This window comes from Oncorhynchus mykiss, chromosome 20 (genome assembly GCF_013265735.2).
Source record: "Oncorhynchus mykiss isolate Arlee chromosome 20, USDA_OmykA_1.1, whole genome shotgun sequence".
Classification (NCBI taxonomy): domain Eukaryota; kingdom Metazoa; phylum Chordata; class Actinopteri; order Salmoniformes; family Salmonidae; genus Oncorhynchus; species Oncorhynchus mykiss.
In genome coordinates, this window is record NC_048584.1 from 25,458,414 (window position 1) to 25,478,169 (window position 19,756).

The window sequence follows — 19,756 nt, forward strand, 5'->3', positions numbered from 1 at the left end:
TAGTTTGCCCCCGGTGATCCATTGGGCAGACCGCACCACCCTCTGGAGAGCCCTGCGGTTGCGGGCGGTGCAGTTGCCGTATCAGGCGGTGATACAGCCCGACAGGATGCTCTCAATTGTGCATCTGTAAATGTTTGTGAGGATTTGATGTGCCAAGCTAAATTTCTTCGGCCTCCTGAGGTTGAAAAGATGCTGTTTGCTCCTTCTTCACCACACTGTCTGTTTGGGGGGACCATTTCAGATTGTCAGTGATGTGTATGCTGAGGAACTTGAAGCTTTCCACCTGCTCCACTGCGGCCCCGTCGATGTGGATAGGGGGCTGCTCCCTCTGCTGTTTCCGGAAGTTCACGATCAGCTCCTTTGTTTTGTCGACATTGAGTGAGGTTATTTTTCTGCCACCACACTCCCAGGGACCTCCCCTCCTCTTTGTAGGCTGTCTCGTCATTGTTGAGAATCAGGCCTACTACTGTTGTGTTGTCTGCAAACGTGATGATTGAGTTGGAGGCATGCGTGGCCACGCAGTTATGGGTGAACAGGGAGTACAGGAGGGGGCTGAGCATGCACCCTTCCATCAGGAAGTCCAGGACCCAATTGCACAGGGCGGGGTTCAGACCAAGGGCTCCGAGCATAGTGATGAGCTTGGAGGGTACTATGGTGTTGAATACTAAGCTATAGTCAATGAACAGCAATCTTACATAGGTATTCCTCTTGTCCAGATGGGATAGGGCAGTGTGCAGTGCGATGGCGATTGCATCGTCTGTGGATCTATTGGGGCGGTAAGCAAATTGAAGTGGGTCTAGGGTGTCAGGTAAAGTAGAGGTGATATGATCCTTAACTAGCCTCTCAAAGGACTTCATGATGACAGAAGTGAGTGCTACAGGGTAATGCCTTTCTCTGTGTGTTATCGTATGTGTCTGGAAAACTATTACAGCAATCCATCACAATTCCCAATTTATAGCCCAATTCTGGACTATAAAGACATCAGGAAGAGGATGAGAAGGAAAGGGGAGAAGAGGGGGATAGGTATAATCTATACAGGGAGAAGGAGAAGATGGGTGGATGTACTATATACACAGCTCCACCATTGTGTCAAATTATTTATATACCACCAGTAAAGGCAATCAAATACTAAATTAAGTTGACAATACAATAAATCTCACTCACTGAATGGTTTAAAAATAAGTAATAAAAAAAATGGCCACCTGTGTCAGTTTCACTTGAACTTTTAGTGTCTTTCCAGGGCCTGAGTTTTCTTTCAAACAGTAGTAAAACCACCACCAGTGAGTGTCAATGGCTCACAAAGGTATCATCCAGGCTAGTTATTGACTCTGACAGATCAGAGGTTGACTAAGTAACCCTCCAGAGGCCTATATATTTGTTCTAGCCTCTCTGCTACAGGAGCTAATCCTGTATGTTTGTTTGGAGATTACTGCCACATCTGCTGCCCGCCCAGAACCACTGTTTGGTTTCCATGGACTGTCAGACCAATAGGGCTGTCCCCTAACCTGAGTCCCAGACCTGATAATATATTGTCGTGATAATGTTCCACCATAGACTTAGATAGAAATCACATCATTGTATCTGTCCCATTATGGCATATGTTAGAGCATGCGCCATTGAGGCTATCTACATTTTGGAAGTTATCAATGTTTTTCTTCTACTACATATATGAGTTGGCAAACAAACTGAAATGGTATATACTGCCACCGGTAGTGTGTTGTTTGAAAAGGTATAAAGCCAAAGTTAGCGATTTACTGCCACCTGCAGTCATGGAATGTTTACTCACAAGTAAAATTAATTGGCTGATCTCTCCTGATGACCTGGACAACATTATTTAATCATTCCTTAACCTAAAGGAAGTCACACCCAGTTGACGACTCCCAAATGGTGAACGTCCTCAATGGCGGTGCTCATGCTAAATCAAGCTTTTGTGCACTAGAGTCCTCTATCATTCTCTATTGCCAAGCCACGCCCATCTGACTATTACTGCTCTGATCTGGTTCCTCAGCGTAGGAAGAACCAGGCCAGAGCAGTATAGCGCAGATTGGCTTGGCTGGAACCATGCTAGAAAGGAAAATGTGAAAAGCGGAGCCAGAATAGTATAGGTCAGGTCGGTACAATAGCATGGAAAGGATATGCGTTTCCCTATCCCTATATGATGCTCATTGCTATAGGATCCAGGAGTTTTCCCTTGTGCAATGCTCTTGACCAGGAAACATTCTGGGCCTTAGTTAGTGTGTACAGTACTTTGTCATTGCTCAAGTGTAGCCCACCACTCTTATGGTATACATAAGTGGAGGCTGCTGAGGGGAGGACGGCTCATAGTAATGTCTGGAACAGAGCAAATGGAATGGCATCAAAAACATGGAAACAATGTGTTGGATTTATTTGATACCATTCCACCAATTCCGCTCCATTCATTACCAAGAGCCCGTCCTCCACAATTAAGGTACCACCAACCTCCTGTGGTATACATGTACAGTGCATTCGGGAGGTATTCAGACCCCTTCCCTTTTTCCACATTGTTACGTTATTCTAAAATGTATACAGCCTTATTCTAAAATGGATTAAATGTTTTTGAAAAAACATTTAATCCATTTTAGAATAAGGCTGTAAAAGTCAAGGGGTCTGAATACTTTCCGAATGCACTGTATGTGATGGCTTTAGGTGTATCCCACCAGGCGTGGGGTGCTGGGGAAGCTCTTCCTTATGCCCATGCACTTCTCCTGATCCAGGAACAAGGAGTTAGCCTTGATGGAGAGGTCATGCTCCAGGGCAGCCTTGGTCTTCACCAGCTTCTGCAGGGTGTTCTCTGCCTCCATCAGTCTCTCACGCAGCTTGTGGATGGTGTCCTCTATCTCCCTCACTTCTCCCACCAGTCTGGAAATAGGGAGTGGGATAGGGACAAGACAAACAGAGGAGAAGAGGTCAATGGCAGAGAAGGAAGGGAATGTACGTGTAAAACGTCCTCATTTTACAGGCTATAAAATACCCACAACATGTTCGAGCCCTACCTGTGGTGTGGGTTGTCCCTGCAGAGCTCCACGTTGGGCCTGCGTGTCCTCTCGTCCAGCCTGGTCTGGGCCACCTTCAGGGGGCATTCCTTGTCCCTCAGAGCCTTCTTCAGGCTCTCTATCAGCATCTCTGTCTGGAAGATTTCCTGGAGGGTCTGCCAGTAGAAACAGGCGAGAGGGATGGTGAGACGATCCAGGGAGTAAGGAAACAGAGGAATTTAAGTGGTCAGGAATGGAGCAGTTCTAGCGGTTGAAATGGCGCTGTTACAACCAGTTTACAAACGGAACTGTCTATAATGCTATGGACGTCATTGCAACCAGTTTTGCGTGCTGTGTAAGGGTTTGAGGTAAAGAGTTCTAGGAAACTCAAAGAACTTGTTTATTTACACCACACTGTTAGGTGATGTGAAATGTATAGTACAGATGCAGGTGTCTAAAAAGCAAAACTAACACCAACTGTAACTGTAGATCAAATCAGATTAACAATGTACTGTACAGTACTTTCCTCCTTCTCATCCCACCATCATATTATCATGTTATCTCATTCCCCTGAATCACTCAACCAATCCTCAGAACCATCCCTGGCTGACTGACTGGCTGAGTGGCGTTATTAAAGACTGTGTGCCTCACATCATAGCTGCTGTCAATGGATAAACCCAGAGAACAGCTGAGGTGGATAGAGCCCTGCAACATCCAATTAACCGTTCGACAACAATGGGCTCCAGTGTCTACTACTCCACTACCAAGGGTATGTATCAGTGGAAAGTGTTGAACACAGGCAATGCAAGATAAATCTATTTTTGGTGTCCTTCTTTTGACAAGACTATTTTGCCTAGCAGTAACAAAGTTTGGTGAATTAGTTTGCATGCCTGGGTTCCATAACAAAATTACAGTAAAAATAAGGCCTAGACCAGTGAAGAGGGTGATCACTCCACCAAACTCACATGTCTCTGCCCATCAAACGCTGATCTTGTGAGACCCAAGTAAAAGGGGCTGAAAGGAGTTGTATTTTTCTCCTCATTGAACAGTAAAAGCAATGTGATAGGATTAAACCTTTGTTTTCCATTATCATGAAAGATGTCAGGTGAAAATGCAATAGACCCTTGAATAGTTTGTTTACAACCCTGGAGAAAAAAATTGCATAGACCAGCATAGGCTGGTGACCAGCCTTCGTTGCGTTTTCGCTAGTGATGGAAAACCGAGGCTGTCTGAAGACTTCGAGGCTTTCACCAAATTGTTCCGAAAAACAGTTTATTACTCAGAGCGTCATTATCTGTTCACAATGCACATGAGTGACATTTGCCGTTCAACAATAAATAGCAGCCTGTGACTTTCAGATAGACATTTTTTTTCTCCACTGTTTTCATCAAAATTCCATGGCGCAGCAGTAAGTTATTGACTTTCGTAACCTATAATCAGTTGGAATACCAGGTTTGCATGCATCATGCTTAACTTTTTTTGCCTTGAAGTTGACTATTTTTCAAAAACTGAATTGATGGCATTATTTAGCATGCTTAACACAGAAGCGTATACTATACTAAATGAAACAAATGATTTTAACAACAGTGTGGTTTCACATAAAACAATTTTCAAAATAGTGTGCCTTCAACAGGATTCGACATCATACCCTCATTCCCCTGAGTATTCCATTGTCGACATGCTAAGCTACTGTACCAGTCGGATGAAACTTTTTGTACAAAATCCCAAACTTTTTATAGTCCCGTACCCCTTCAAACATTCAAACTCCAGCTGCGTACCCTGCGTACCCTGCGTATCATTGTAAGCCTGCCACACACACACACACTATACAATATATTTATTAAACATAAGAATGTGTGTGAATTTTTATCACAACCCTGCTTGTGGGAAGTGACAAAGAGCTCTTATAGGACCAGGGCACAAATAATAATATAATAATAATCAATCATTTTGCTCTTTATTTAACCATCTTACATATAAAACATTGTCTTCATCTAAAATTGTGAATAACTCACCACTGGTTCATTAGAAGGGTGTAATTGAAAGAATGCACATAACTCTGCAATATTGGGTTATATTGGAGAGAGTCTCAGTCTTAAATAATTTTCCACACAGTCTGTGCCTGTATTTAGTTTTCCTGCTAGCGAGGGCCAAGAATCCACTCTCACATAGGTACGTAGTTGCAAAGGGCATCAATGTGTTAACAGCGCGATTTTCCAAGGCAGGATACTCTGAGCGCAGCCCAATCCAAAAATATGGCAGTGGCTTCTGATTAAATTCAATTTTCACAGAAAAATTTCGATGAGGCTCTCTTCATCAGATATCGGTAAGTGAACTGGAGGCAGGACATGAAATGGATAATGAATCCATTTGTTTGAGTCATCCATTTTGGGAAAGCACCTGCATAATTGCGCACCCAACTCACTCAGGTGCTTCACTATATCAAATTTGACATTGCCCGCAAGATTGAGTTTATTTGCACACAAAAAATACAATGATGGAAAGACCTGTGTGTTGTCCTTGTTAATGCAGACAGAGAAGAGCTACAATTTCTTAATCATAGCCTCAGTTTTGTCCCGCACATTGAATACAGTTGTGGAGAGTCCCTGTAATCCTAGATTCAGATCATTCAGGTGAGAAAAAACATCACCCAGATAGGCCAGTCGTGTGAGAAACTCATCATCATGCAAGCGGTCGGACAAGTGAAAATGATGGTCAGTAAAGAAAACTTTAAACTTGTCTCTCTATTCAAAAAAACATTTTAATACTTTGCCCCTTAACAACCAACGCACTTCTGTATGTTGTAAAAGCATTACATGGTCACTGCCCATATCATTGCATAGTGCAGAAAATACAACAGAGTTCAGTGGCCTTGCTTTAACAAAGTTAACCATTTTCACTGTAGTGTCCAAAACGTCTTTCAAGCTGTCAGGCATTCCCTTGGCAACAAGAGCCTCTCGATGTACGCTGCAGTGTACCCAAGTGGCGTCAGGAGCAACTGCTTGCACACGCGTTACCACTCCACTATGTCTCCCTGTCATGGCTTTTGCACCATCAGTACAGATACCAACACACCTTGACCACCAAAATCCATTTGATGTCACAAAGCTATCCAGTACTTTAAAAATAATTGAAGAATTAAGTCCTCCACAATAGTATGGGGCTTGCCTGTCCTAGCCACTCAGTAGCTCACCATATAAGACGCTACTAGCCCCTTCTTATTAATGGTATCTGTTGCTTTTATACATGACTTACTACTCGAAAGTCATCTTAATTCTCTTATTTTTCAAATTGGCATGTTTTGTTTCAAAATGTCTGTGCAAGAGTGAAGGTTTCATTGAGTTGTGAGAGTGCTTTTGTGGCTGAGGAAAGGCACTACTCCCAATATAAGTGAACCCCAAATCAATGTAGTTCTCATCATATTTGTGCCTCTTGTATGGTCCAGGTGCAGGTGTAGTACTGCTGGTATGTGTCTCTATGGACGCAGGCCTTATTTTTTTTCTTCCAATTATCAATTTTCGCGCAAACGGAATGAGCAGCAGCTATGTTTCGCTACATACTGACCATTAGTGGAATTCCTGCGAGATGGTAATGGTTCATGTGATTGGATGTTAATTATTTGACTAGGCTACCTGTATTTGACGTTGTGTTGTTATTTCACTTCAACACTAGATGGTTTAATTGTATTTTTGACAGTGAAACGAGGCGAGAAAAAAAAACTGCCCCAGATGTATAGCCCCTTTGGAAAACATAAATGGACTGTTTGAAAATGTGAAGATTTTTTTATTTATTTTTTTAAATACAAAATAAGCTGAATTTTTTAAAATGTGAATCACATTTTATTTGGCGTACCCCGACGGCATTGCGCGTACACCTGAGGGGAATACCTGATCTACACTGATTGATGTGCATTTAACAAGTGACATCAGTTCACGGGCAGTGCAAGCATATTTATGTTTGGGAGAAAGTAAATGCAAAACATTATTGAATTCAAATGATCTGTTTACAGGTCCATAGCAATTTGTTATTATTTTTGTGTTTCAGAAACGATCAGATACAGCAAATGTCATTGAAAAAAACATTCTGTTAACACTGCTAAAGACATTTGATCAAGTTTACCATTTATAATTCCCTTTGATGGTAATATGGCAGTGGCATCTCTTTATTTTGGCCTAACATCTCTTTATTTTGGCCTAATTCCAATACTTACAAAGTAGACAGCTAATAAGGGTGTTATTGTCACCATAAAAGGTGACAATTCAGGCAGAGTTACAATGCTCCTTCACATTTGCACAGTTTTACATCAGGTTTTTTGTATTTTATTAGCTGTTGCGAAAGCAGCAGCTACTTTTTCTGGGGTCCACACAAAACATGAAACATTAAGAGACAAGAATAGCTCAAGGACAGAACTACATACATGTTAAAAGTCTCACATAGCCTACATATCAATACATACACACAAAATATATAGGTAAATTAGGGGAGAGGCTTTGTGCCGTGAGGTGTTGCTTTATGTTGTTTTTTTTTAAACCAGGTTTGCTGTTCATTTGAGCAATATGAGATGTATGGGAGTTTTACGTGATAATGGCTCCATATAATACTGTACGCTTTCTTGAATTTGTTCTGGATTTGGGGACTGTAAAAAGACCCCTAGTGGCATGTCTGGTGGGGTAAGTGTGTGTGTCAGAGCTGTGTGTAAGTTGGCTATGCAAACAATTTGGAATTTGAAACGCATTCACATGTCTTATAAAAAGAAGTGATGCAGTCAGTCTCTCCTCAACTTTTAGCCAAGAGAGACTGGCATGCATAGTATGCACATTTGATTACAATGTAAGACGTGCCGCTCTGTTCTGGGCCAGCTGCAGTTTAACTAGGTCTTTCTTTGCAGCACTTGACTACATGACTGGACAATAGTCAAGATAAGACAAAACTAGAGGACAGTATGACTCAACATAGCAGAGCATCTCTTTATTATGGACAGACCTATTCCCCATCTTAACAACCATTGGATCTACAGTATATGTTTTTACCACGACTCCATAACTTGTTCAACATTATCAGGTTCAGCTGAGGTTAGGGTTAGAGTTTAGGGAATGATTTGCACCACATATAATGACTTAGTTTTAGTTTATTACTGGACACCCATTCCAAACTGACTGTAACTCCTTGTAAAGGGTTTTAATGTCTTCATTAGCTGTGGTTGCTGACATGTATATGGTTGAATCATCAGCATACAAGGACACACAAGCTGTGTTTAATGCAAGTGGTAGGTCATTGGTAAAAATATAATAGTTGAGGACCTAGAGAGCTGCCCGGTGGTACACCACACCCTACATGTTTGACATTGGAGACGATTCCATGAAATAAAACTGAGTTTGATTAGATAGATAGCTAGGAGTCAACAATATGGCAGAGGTTGAAAAGCCATAAAACTATGAAATACTGTAACACATATGGAATCATGTAGTAACCAAAAAAGTGTTAAACAAATTAAAATATTTATATTTTATATTTGAGATCCTTGAAAGTAGCCACACTCTGCGTTGATGACAAGTTTGCACACTCTTGTGATTCTCTAAACCAGCTTCAATAGGTAGTCACTTGGAATGCTTTTCTATTAACAGGTGTGCCTTGCTAAAGGTTCATTTGAGAAATGTTGTTTCTTTTTTAATATATTTAAGCAATCAGTTATGCTGTAACAAGGTAGGGTGGTATACAGAAGATAGCCCTATTTGATAAAACACCAAGTCCATATTGTGGCAAGAACAGCTCAAATAAGCAAAGAGAAACAACAGTCCATCATTATTAAGACATGAAGGTCAGTCAATCTGATTGTTTTTTTTAAAGATTCCTCAAGTGCAGTCGCAAAAACCACCAAGTGCTGTGGTGAAACTGGCTCTCATGAGGACCGCCATAGGAAAGGAAGACCCAGAGTTACCTCTGCTGCAGAGGATAAGTTCATTAGAGATTCCAGCCTCAGAAATTGCAGACCAAATAAATGCTTCAGAGTTAGAGTAACAGACACATTTCAATATCATCTTTTCTGAGGAGACTGCGTGAATCAGGCCTTCATGGTTGAAATGCTGCAAAGAAACACCTACTAAAGGACACCAATAAGAAGAAGAGATTGCTTTGTCCAAGAAACACTAGCAATGGACATTAGACCGGTGGAAATCTGTCAAAATTTGACAGATGTCTTTGTGTGATGCAGAGTAGGTGAATGGATGCTCTCCGTATGTGTGGTTCCCACCGTGAAGCATGGAGGAGAATTTGTGATGGTGTGGGGGTGCTTTGCTGGTGACACTAAGTGATTTATTTAAAATTCATGGAACACTTTACCAGCATGGCTACCACAGCATTCTGCAACAATATAATTTGTTTTTCAACAGGATAATGACCCAACACACCTCCCGGCTGTCTAAGGGCTATTTGACCAAGAAGGAGAGTGATGGAGTGCTGCATCAGATGACCTGGCCTCCACAATCACCCAACCTCAACCCATTTGAACTGGTTTGGGATGAGTTGCACCACAGAGTGAAGGAAAAGCATCCAACAAGTTTTCAGCATATGTGGGAACTCCTTCAAGACTGTTGTAAAAACATCCCAGTTGAAGCTGGTTGTGAGAATGCCAAGAGTGTGCAAAGCTATCATCAAGGCAATGGGTGGCTACTTTGAAGAATCTAAAATATATTTTGATTTGTTTAACACTTTTTTGGTTACTACATGATTCCATATGTGTTATTTCATAGTTTTGATGTCTTCACTATTATTCTACAATGCAGAAATAGTAAAAGTAAAGAAAAACCCTTGAATGAGTAGGTGTGTCCAAACTTTTGAATGGTACTGTATGTAAATTTGATATTTCTGAATTTGATTTTCAATAAAATAGCAAAAATTTCTAAAATCATGTTTTCAATTTGTGATCATGGGGTATTTTGTGTAGATAGGTAAAACATTGATTCCATTTTGAATTTAGGCTGTAACACAACAAAATGTGGAATAAGTCAAGGGGTATGAATACTTTCTGAAGGCACTTTATCTAGCTATATAAACCACAACCCTCTGCAAAAACGCCTGTTCCGATATTATTTACGAGGCAGTACTTATTTGAATTAGGTAAGAGAATATCATGTTACTATCGTTGTATTAAAATGAGAGTTAAGGCGATTGCTCCTTGTTCCCTTAATAATGAATCCAAGTGTTTCACATGGGGTAACGAGTAACTTTATGTTTAAACTTCATCAATGTTGAAGCAACAGTCATTTTTTATACTTTCGTCATCATACTTTGATCTGGTTTCCTTCAAATATCATCTAGTTTCTTGAAAAACATGATTTTTACTGTTCATGACCTCTAAAAACATTACTTTGCAAGCCAGCATAATGTCACTTTACGCTGGTTTTGCTTTAGTTTATGCTGGTCACCAGTGTCCAAAACACAGCGAATGATGGTCATCAGTGAAAAACACAATGAAGGCGGTCACCAGCTAAATCACAACGAAGGCTGGTTACCAGCGAAAACACACCAAAGGCTGGAGCTTGATCAGCTAGACCATGCTGGTCGGCCAGCAGAACCAGCTAGACCATGCTGGTCAGACAAGGTAGACCATGCTGCAGTGTTGTGTTCGAGACCACCTAAAGCGAAACCGATTCACGGCCAAGATCGGAGCCAAAAGAATCCGTGTCAAGACCAAGGCCGGAGGGGGGCGAGACCGAGTCATAACCGAGACCGGGAGGGGGACAAGAGGTCCGAGACTGTATCGAGACCGAGACAAGAAAAATGAGAGTCCAATTCAAGACCATGATGGTAATTTTGTCAAATCCCCACCACAATAAGAGTTCAAAATGTCCAGTATTTCTGTGTTCATATTTCAGAACAACATATGGATTCTTTAGACATTCAGAATAGTGAATAAATGCAGGCTGAGGGAGAATAGAGCCACTATACAAATGATTACTAACCCAAACACAGTGGAGCACAATACGCCTTCTACACCTTCAGAGAAGGGCTAAGGATTTATAAAATAATGATTATAATAACATAATAATAATGATAATGATATTATTATTTTCAATTAAGTTCTGATTTAATCCCTTCAGTTTCAGTTAATAATCTCTTTGAAAATAACGTGTGTGTGTGTGTGAAAATTGTTGCATTTAAAGTGGAAGCAACAGCACTTTAGCAACATGAAATCTTATTAAAATTTGTTCATATACACCCCCAGGAAGAATGTGACACTTAAAAAAAAAGAATTCTGACAACATTCTTTTGGTGAACACATTCGCCAAAAGCCACAATACAGACCTGAATGGATTTCTGCAAATATGTAAACACCACAGGAGTCCTCTTACATTTGGAAACTTTACAATCCTATTGATCAAACAACCCTGAAAAGGTAGGCTCTCCCTCCCTCAGTTATGCACATCAATAACAACAAGATCAACAACTATTGCTAGCCAGAGCAAGATGAGCAGGAATCTAACGAAGGAACATTAGATAAACACTCTCAAACTTTTTCAGTTAGTTCCCTATCAAAATTGCACTGATAAATGATGGGGAACTGTAGCCTCCTCATCCTTCTGCAGCTTGCCTGCCAATGCATACTTGTCCCAACCAAGCACCCAAGCTAACTGGCTAAAGTTGGCTAGCTGGTTAGCTAGCTACTTCCAAACACAAATGAGAGAACACCTCACTCTGCCATTTTACTCTTTGATACAGATCGGATTAGGCTGTTTACATGATATCAAGAGCGTTCTTGACTAACTATTACTTTTCCCCCCTACATTTACTGACACCGGTCATATTCAGCAGGTGTTGCATGTTTGTAAATTTGTAATTTGTTCTGTGCTCTGGCACACTCAAACAATAGTACTCTGTAATCGGAGTAGATAGCATATTTGCATTGCAAATTCACTTTGGCTAACTGTATAGCAGTATGTCAAGTTCTTGCTAGCTAACCAAATGACACCTGCATCTCTGTGTATAGCCACCGAAAAACACAGCTTGAAATTTATGCTGGTCTATGCTGCTTTTTCAGTAGGAAAATCAATCAAAGACAGCAGTAAAATTTCAGCAATCATCAACTATGGTATGCAGGGAGTTAATAACCCCTTCCTTACTGTCCCCTGGACCTGATGTTGAAGTACAATGATGTTTAACAAGATACACGCAAACTGCATTTCAATGAGTTGAATGGAACTAAACAAAAAAGGAATTAACATGAAAGACGAGCTTGATGGTCATTGGTCAGGTAATGGTCAGTCACCTTAGCCAGGTGTGTCTGCAGGCTGTTCTTGGCGTCGGCGGTCTCTGACATGCGGTTGGTGAAGGCCACGTTGACAGTGTTGAAATGTTTCCACATCTCATTGGACGTGACGTTCAGCAGGATCTCAATAACATCACGCAGCTTGTGGGAAGCCGCCCGCTCGCTCTGGGAGTGAAGGATGTTGTCATCCGTGAACTTTGACCACGAGTCGGGCAGGGAGAGCCTGGTCAAGTGGGTGAGAAATGACAATGGACACAATGGTCAATGAATTGGGATGCCTTTGGAAGGCATGCAGGAGATACACTGGGGTGGATGTAGCTAGAGTTGAATTTGGGATTGGTGCTTTATAGTCAGAGAAAATGTGAAGCACCTGTGTCAATACAATCCGAAGGTGATGACCCCTTCTGCTTTACTTACATATCCAGTCCCGTAGTAGTTTGAATGGGATTAAAGATAATATCATCCCATTTGTGGAAATGCAGTCATTTAAAGGTAGAATAAAGGTAGCAAAATGAGGTTGGGTTGCTACGAGCAGCACCGCAGATATTGAGATAGGCGAGATGAAAGACTTCGCTCTCACATTGTCACACACAGTATCTGCACATGTGCAGAGAAGGGTGTGATTGCCGCCTGCAACTCGGGGCATTCCTGCATGTGGGCGTTCCTGCATGTGGGCGTTCCTGCATGTGGGCATTCCTGCATGTGGGCATTCCTGCATCTGTAGGAACCCGTTTATACCCTTTATACTTCTCCCGTCCATTTTTAAGCTAGGACTCTGGTAACGTTACACAGGAGGGAGACGGGAGGCAAATGTAAGTAGCTAGCAATCTAGGACACCAATAGACACTATCCTTCTGCCGAGCACTGCCTTCAAGGCAGGTCTGTTAATGTTACAGCAAGGGCAGGTGTTCGGCAGGCGGGGGCGAAGGACACTGGGTACTTGCTAGTTAGCTGGGCCTCCGGTAGTGATGTTATGTTTGATACAGGAGCTCTGAGGCATGTGTCGAAATCACTAAGCAGTGTACTTCGAAGTAGTGTGCCGATGCCTGTATTATTTTATCAGACACACATGATCAAAGCTTAGTTTCATCAAACAACCACCTGATTGGTTTGGTATTGGTTTGGTCGAAGACAAAAAGGCTATGCTCCGCATGCGCTACCGGAGTGTGGGACGTCATCTATAATAATTTGGCTGCTCTAAATTATTTTGACGAGCAGGTGCCACAAGAGTACACTGTGTTGATCAAAGCCTCGTAATGAGCCTATTTTTTGACACGATTGGCTGGAAAACCTCAATCCTTCAGGAAGCTTTGTTTCTCCATCGGAGTACACAGGAGGGGACGACACCGGTAGTTAGCTAGCTAGGACACCGGTAAACCGTGTCTTTTGTCTCCTCCGGCTGTGCTTTCCCACAGTTTTGTTAACGTTACAGCGAGGGCGTCTGTTTATTTATTACATCACTTCCTCACAGCTTTGATAAAGATAGGGTGGCATGTATATCTGTTACATCTGCTATACAATAAATCAACAGATTATACAGTTGAAGTCAGAAGTTTACATACACTTAGGTTGGAGTCATTATAACTCGTTTTTCGAACACTCCACAAATTTCTTGTTTACAAACTATAGTTTTGGCAAGTCGGTTAGGACATCTACTTCGTGCATGACACAAGTCATTTTTCCAACAATTGTTAATAGATAGATTATTTCACTTTTAATTCACTGTATCACAATTCCAGTGGGTCAGAAGTTTACATACACTAAGTTGACTGTGCCTTTAAACAGTTTGGAAAATTCCAGAAAATAATGTCATGGCTATAGAAGCTTCTGATAGGCTAATTGACATAATTTGAGTCAATTGGAGGTGTACCTGTGGATGTATTTCAAGGCCCACCTTCAAACTCAGTGCCTCTCTGCTTGACATCATAGGAAAATCAAAAGAAATCAGCCAAGACCTCAGAAGAAAAAATGTAGACCTCCACAAGTCTGATTCATCCTTGAAGTCGGAAGTTTACATACACCCTAGCCAAATACATTTAAACTCAGTTTTTCACAATTCCTGACATTTGATCCTAGTATAAATGCCCTGTCTTAGGTCAGTTAGGATCACCACTTTATTTAAAAAATGTGAAATGTCAAAATAATTGTAGAGAGAATGTTTTATTTCAGCTTGTATTACTTTCATCACATTCCCAGTGAGTCAGAAGTTTACATATACTCAATTAGTATTTGGTAGCATTGCCTTTAAATTGTTTAACTTGGGTCAAACATTTCGGGTAGTCTTCCACAAGCTTCCCACAATAAGTTGGGTGAATTTTGGCCCATTCCTCCTGACAGAGCTGGTGTCAGGTTTGTAGGCCTCCTTGCTCGCACACACTTTTTCACTTCTGCCCACAAATTCTCTGTAGGATTGAGGTCAGGGCTTTGTCATGGCCACTCCAATACCTTGACTTTGTTGTCCTGAAGCCATTTTGCCCCAACTTTGGAAGTATGCTTGGGGTCATTGTCCATTCGGAAGACCCATTTCAGACTAAACGTTAACGTCCTTACTGATGTCTTGAGATGTGGCTTCACAATATCCACATAATTGTCCTTCCAAATGATGCCATCTATTTTGTGAAGTGCACCAGTCCTAAAACGGGTTTTAATGACTCCAAACTAAGTGTATGTAAACTTCCGACTTCAACTGTATCTACAATTGTATTTGTTTTTTTGTGGATTAATTTACTTCTACCAGACGCCTTTTGTTAAGATTTTTAATTGTTTTCATTTTTGAAAGTTTTCGCGCTTGAAGATCATGATTTTTTTTTACAATGTTCATGGCTGAGGGGGCAGTCCCTTTCACAGCATATACAGTATCTCCCATTTCAATCACAAAGCTGTATAACATCCACATCTAAAGTAGTGGGTGGGTATGACTTACGATGGGTCCAGTCTCTCGATCCCTCTGTAGTAGCTGATCCCGTCTGACGCATTCCTGAGATGGTGACACCTATTATCTATTCTCTGGGCTGTCACCTTGTCACTGAGGTCTCTCTCCAGCTCATGCTGAGCTGCTCGGTTTGACCTGATGGAAGTAACACACCCAGAGGCACAGTAACACTTTAACACTTGACGTTGCACCGACAGGTGTAATGTTTTTTTATGTTATGAGCATGTATGAGCCGTTGTAATGTGTTATTATAAGACTCATCATTGTAAATATATTTCTATACCTGGAGAGAGACCTTTTTTTAGCTTGCTTTTTCCTGAGTAGGACTATTGGTTAAAATGGCCCCTACAATGCAAATTCTCCAGTGTTAAAAAACAAACAAAACTAACACAGAGTGTTAAATCAACACTCTGTGCACCCATATAGATGCTGGAACAGTGTTACGTTAACACAATGCTTAGTGTAAAGCATTATTCAAAAATATCCCAGAGTGCCTTGGCTTTCGAGTAAATTGTACAGTTACCACCCATGACTGTGGTTTGTTAGTGACATCAATGTTGCTTTATCAATTTTCAGTCGAACGTACTTCACCAAGTGAGATCCTAAGCAAATACGTTATCATTAAATAAATATATTGTTTAAATATATTATTTAACACAATATGGCCTGTTTTAGACAGGCAGCCTAATTCTGATCTTTTTTCACTAATTGTTTTTTTGACCAATCATATCAGCACTGAAAAATAGCTGATGTGAATAGATCTAATGTGATTGGACAAAATACCAATTAGTGGAAAAACTAATTGAGCTGCAGGTATAAACGCCGCCTAGCATACATATTTCATAAGGCCTTATTTTAAGGGGCTAGTTCTACCCTAATAGAGGGGCCTGAAACTAATACACACACTTTGAACCAAAAATATGCCCATCATCATCATATTTCCAAGCATGCTCTATTACAGGTTGCTTTTTAAAATTGTTTGTTTCAATATCTACAGTGCATTCAGACCTGACATTTCATCAATTTTAGAAAAAGGCTATAACGTAACAAAATGTGGACTGGATACTTTCTGCAATGTATGTTTGTGGATGTACATTGATTGATTGATTCATTAATTTGTCTTATGTTTTTGGTCACAAGTCCAGGAATGGCTGAAGAATTGCAATATTTACCTGGAGCTAAACCTGCAGATAGCACTACTGGGTAATCTGAAAAGTCATAGTCAATCAATCAATAATACTTTTAGCAAAACATTTTATTTTCAATATACAATCTGTAGAAACAATGAGAATAGAAAGGTTCAGAACTTTTGTTAAACATCTCAGCTTAGTTGAAAAATATATGGCAAATAGAAATCCAATTAGGATGGTGTTAAGAGATAGATGGGAGGGGTTGAATGGAGCTGAAGTTGGGACTAATAACAACAAGATAACTAATATAAAACATACTGTGTCCGTAAAACGTATATATGTTCAGAACTTTTTTGAAAAAGTACAGTTTGAAAGATATGGCTAATAGAAAAATAATATATGGGAGAGGTTGAGGAAGGACAAGAGTTAAAAACAAACAAAAAAAGTGTCCATTAAAATAACATCAAATTGATCAGAAATACATTGTTAATGTTGTAAATGACTATTGTAGCTGGAAATGGCAGATTTTTAATGGAATATCTACATAGGTGTACAGAGGCCCATTATCAGCAACCATCACTCCTGTGTTCCAATGGCACGTTGTGTTAGAAAACTGTTGTTTTATTAAAGAAGCAATACAACTGGCCTTCCTTAGACTAGTTGAGTGTCTGAAGCATCAAATCAAATCAAATCAAATCAAATTTTATTTGTCACATACACATGGTTAGCAGATGTTAATACGAGTGTAGCGAAATGCTTGTGCTTCTAGTTCCGACAATGCAGTAATAACAAGTAATCTAACTAACAATTCCAAAACTACTGTCTTGTACACAGTGTAAGGGGATAAAGAATATGTACATAAGGATATATGAATGAGTGATGGTACAGAGCAGCATAGGCAAGGTACAGTAGATGGTATCGGGTACAGTATGTACAAATGAGATGAGTATGTAAACAAAGTGGCATAGTATAGTATAAAGTGGCTAGTGATACATGTATTACATAAGGATACCGTCGATGATATAGAGTACAGTATATACGTATGCATATGAGATGAATAATGTAGGGTAAGTAACATTTATATAAGGTAGCATTGTTTAAAGTGGCTAGTGATATATTTACATCATTTCCCATCAATTCCCATTATTAAAGTGGCTGGAGTTGAGTCAGTGTCAGTGTGTTGGCAGCAGCCACTCAGTGTTAGTGGTGGCTGTTTAACAGTCTGATGGCCTTGAGATAGAAGCTGTTTTTCAGTCTCTCGGTCCCAGCTTTGATGCACCTGTACTGACCTCGCCTTCTGGATGATAGCGGGGTGAACAGGCAGTGGCTCGGGTGGTTGATGTCCTTGATGATCTTTATGGCCTTCCTGTGACATCGGGTGGTGTAGGTGTCCTGGAGGGCAGGTAGTTTGCCCCCGGTGATGCGTTGTGCAGACCTCACTACCCTCTGGAGAGCCTTACGGTTGAGGGCGGTGCAGTTGCCATACCAGGCGGTGATACAGCCCGCCAGGATGCTCTCGATTGTGCATCTGTAGAAGTTTGTGAGTGCTTTTGGTGACAAGCCGAATTTCTTCAGCCTCCTGAGGTTGAAGAGGCGCTGCTGCGCCTTCTTCACGATGCTGTCTGTGTGAGTGGACCAATTCAGTTTGTCTGTGATGTGTATGCCGAGGAACTTAAAACTTGCTACCCTCTCCACTACTGTTCCATCGATGTGGATAGGGGGGTGTTCCCTCTGCTGTTTCCTGAAGTCCACAATCATCTCCTTAGTTTTGTTGACGTTGAGTGTGAGGTTGTTTTCCTGACACCACACTCCGAGGGCCCTCACCTCCTCCCTGTAGGCCGTCTCATCGTTGTTGGTAATCAAGCCTACCACTGTTGTGTCGTCCGCAAACTTGATGATTGAGTTGGAGGCGTGCGTGGCCACGCAGTCGTGGGTGAACAGGGAGTACAGGAGAGGGCTCAGAACGCAACCTTGTGGGGCCCCAGTGTTGAGGATCAGCGGGGAGGAGATGTTGTTGCCTACCCTCACCACCTGGGGGCGGCCCGTCAGGAAGTCCAGTACCCAGTTGCACAGGGCGGGGTCGAGACCCAGGGTCTCGAGCTTGATGACGAGCTTGGAGGGTACTATGGTGTTGAATGCCGAGCTGTAGTCGATGAACAGCATTCTCACATAGGTATTCCTCTTGTCCAGATGGGTTAGGGCAGTGTGCAGTGTGGTTGAGATTGCATCGTCTGTGGACCTATTTGGGCGGTAAGCAAATTGGAGTGGGTCTAGGGTGTCAGGTAGGGTGGAGGTGATATGGTCCTTGACTAGTCTCTCAAAGCACTTCATGATGACGGATGTGAGTGCTACGGGGCGGTAGTCATTTAGCTCAGTTACCTTAGCTTTCTTGGGAACAGGAACAATGGTGGCCCTCTTGAAGCATGTGGGAACAGCAGACTGGTATAGGGATTGATTGAATATGTCCGTAAACACACCGGCCAGCTGGTCTGCGCATGCTCTGAGGGCGCGGCTGGGGATGCCATCTGGGCCTGCAGCCTTGCGAGGGTTACCACGTTTAAATGTCTTACTCACCTCGGCTGCAGTGAAGGAGAGACCGCATGTTTTCGTTGCAGGCCGTGTCAGTGGCACTGTATTGTCCTCAAAGCGGGCAAAAAAGTTATTTAGTCTGCCTGGGAGCAAGACATCCTGGTCCGTGACTGGGCTGGGTTTCTTCCTGTAGTCCGTGATTGACTGTAGACCCTGCCACATGCCTCTTGTGTCTGAGCCGTTGAATTGAGATTCTACTTTGTCTCTGTACTGGCGCTTAGCTTGTTTGATAGCCTTGCGGAGGGAATAGCTGCACTGTTTGTATTCGGTCATGTTACCAGACACCTTGCCCTGATTAAAAGCAGTGGTTCGCGCTTTCAGTTTCACACGAATGCTGCCATCAATCCACGGTTTCTGGTTAGGGAATGTTTTAATCGTTGCTATGGGAACGACATCTTCAACGCACGTTCTAATGAACTCGCACACCGAATCAGCGTATTCGTCAATGTTGTTATCTGACGCAATACGAAACATCTCCCAGTCCACGTGATGGAAGCAGTCTTGGAGTGTGGAGTCAGCTTGGTCGGACCAGCGTTGGACAGACCTCAGCGTGGGAGCCTCTTGTTTTAGTTTCTGTCTGTAGGCAGGGATCAACAAAATGGAGTCGTGGTCAGCTTTTCCGAAAGGGGGGCGGGGCAGGGCCTTATATGCGTCGCGGAAGTTAGAGTAACAATGGTCCAAGGTCTTTCCTCCCCTGGTTGCGCAATCGATATGCTGATAAAATTTGGGGAGTCTTGTTTTCAGATTAGCCTTGTTAAAATCCCCAGCTACAATGAATGCAGCCTCCGGATAAATTGTTTCCAGTTTGCAGAGAGTTAAATAAAGTTCGTTCAGAGCCATCGATGTG

General features: G+C 41.8%; 1 protein-coding gene across 1 annotated transcript in view; it reads right to left on the reverse strand.

The window, feature by feature from the left end:
• Nucleotides 1-765: 765 nt before the first annotated feature.
• The window catches only part of tekt3 (tektin 3), a 30,451-nt gene continuing 11,460 nt past the window's right edge, over nt 766-19,756 (reverse strand). The window contains exons 5-8 of the mRNA XM_021576250.2: nt 15,182-15,325; nt 12,259-12,481; nt 3,015-3,169; nt 766-2,880 (exon numbers count right to left, since the gene is read on the reverse strand). Of these exons, the coding sequence (XP_021431925.2) occupies nt 2,664-2,880; nt 3,015-3,169; nt 12,259-12,481; nt 15,182-15,325 (739 nt within the window). The 3' untranslated portion in view covers nt 766-2,663. The remainder of the gene's footprint in view (nt 2,881-3,014; nt 3,170-12,258; nt 12,482-15,181; nt 15,326-19,756) is intronic.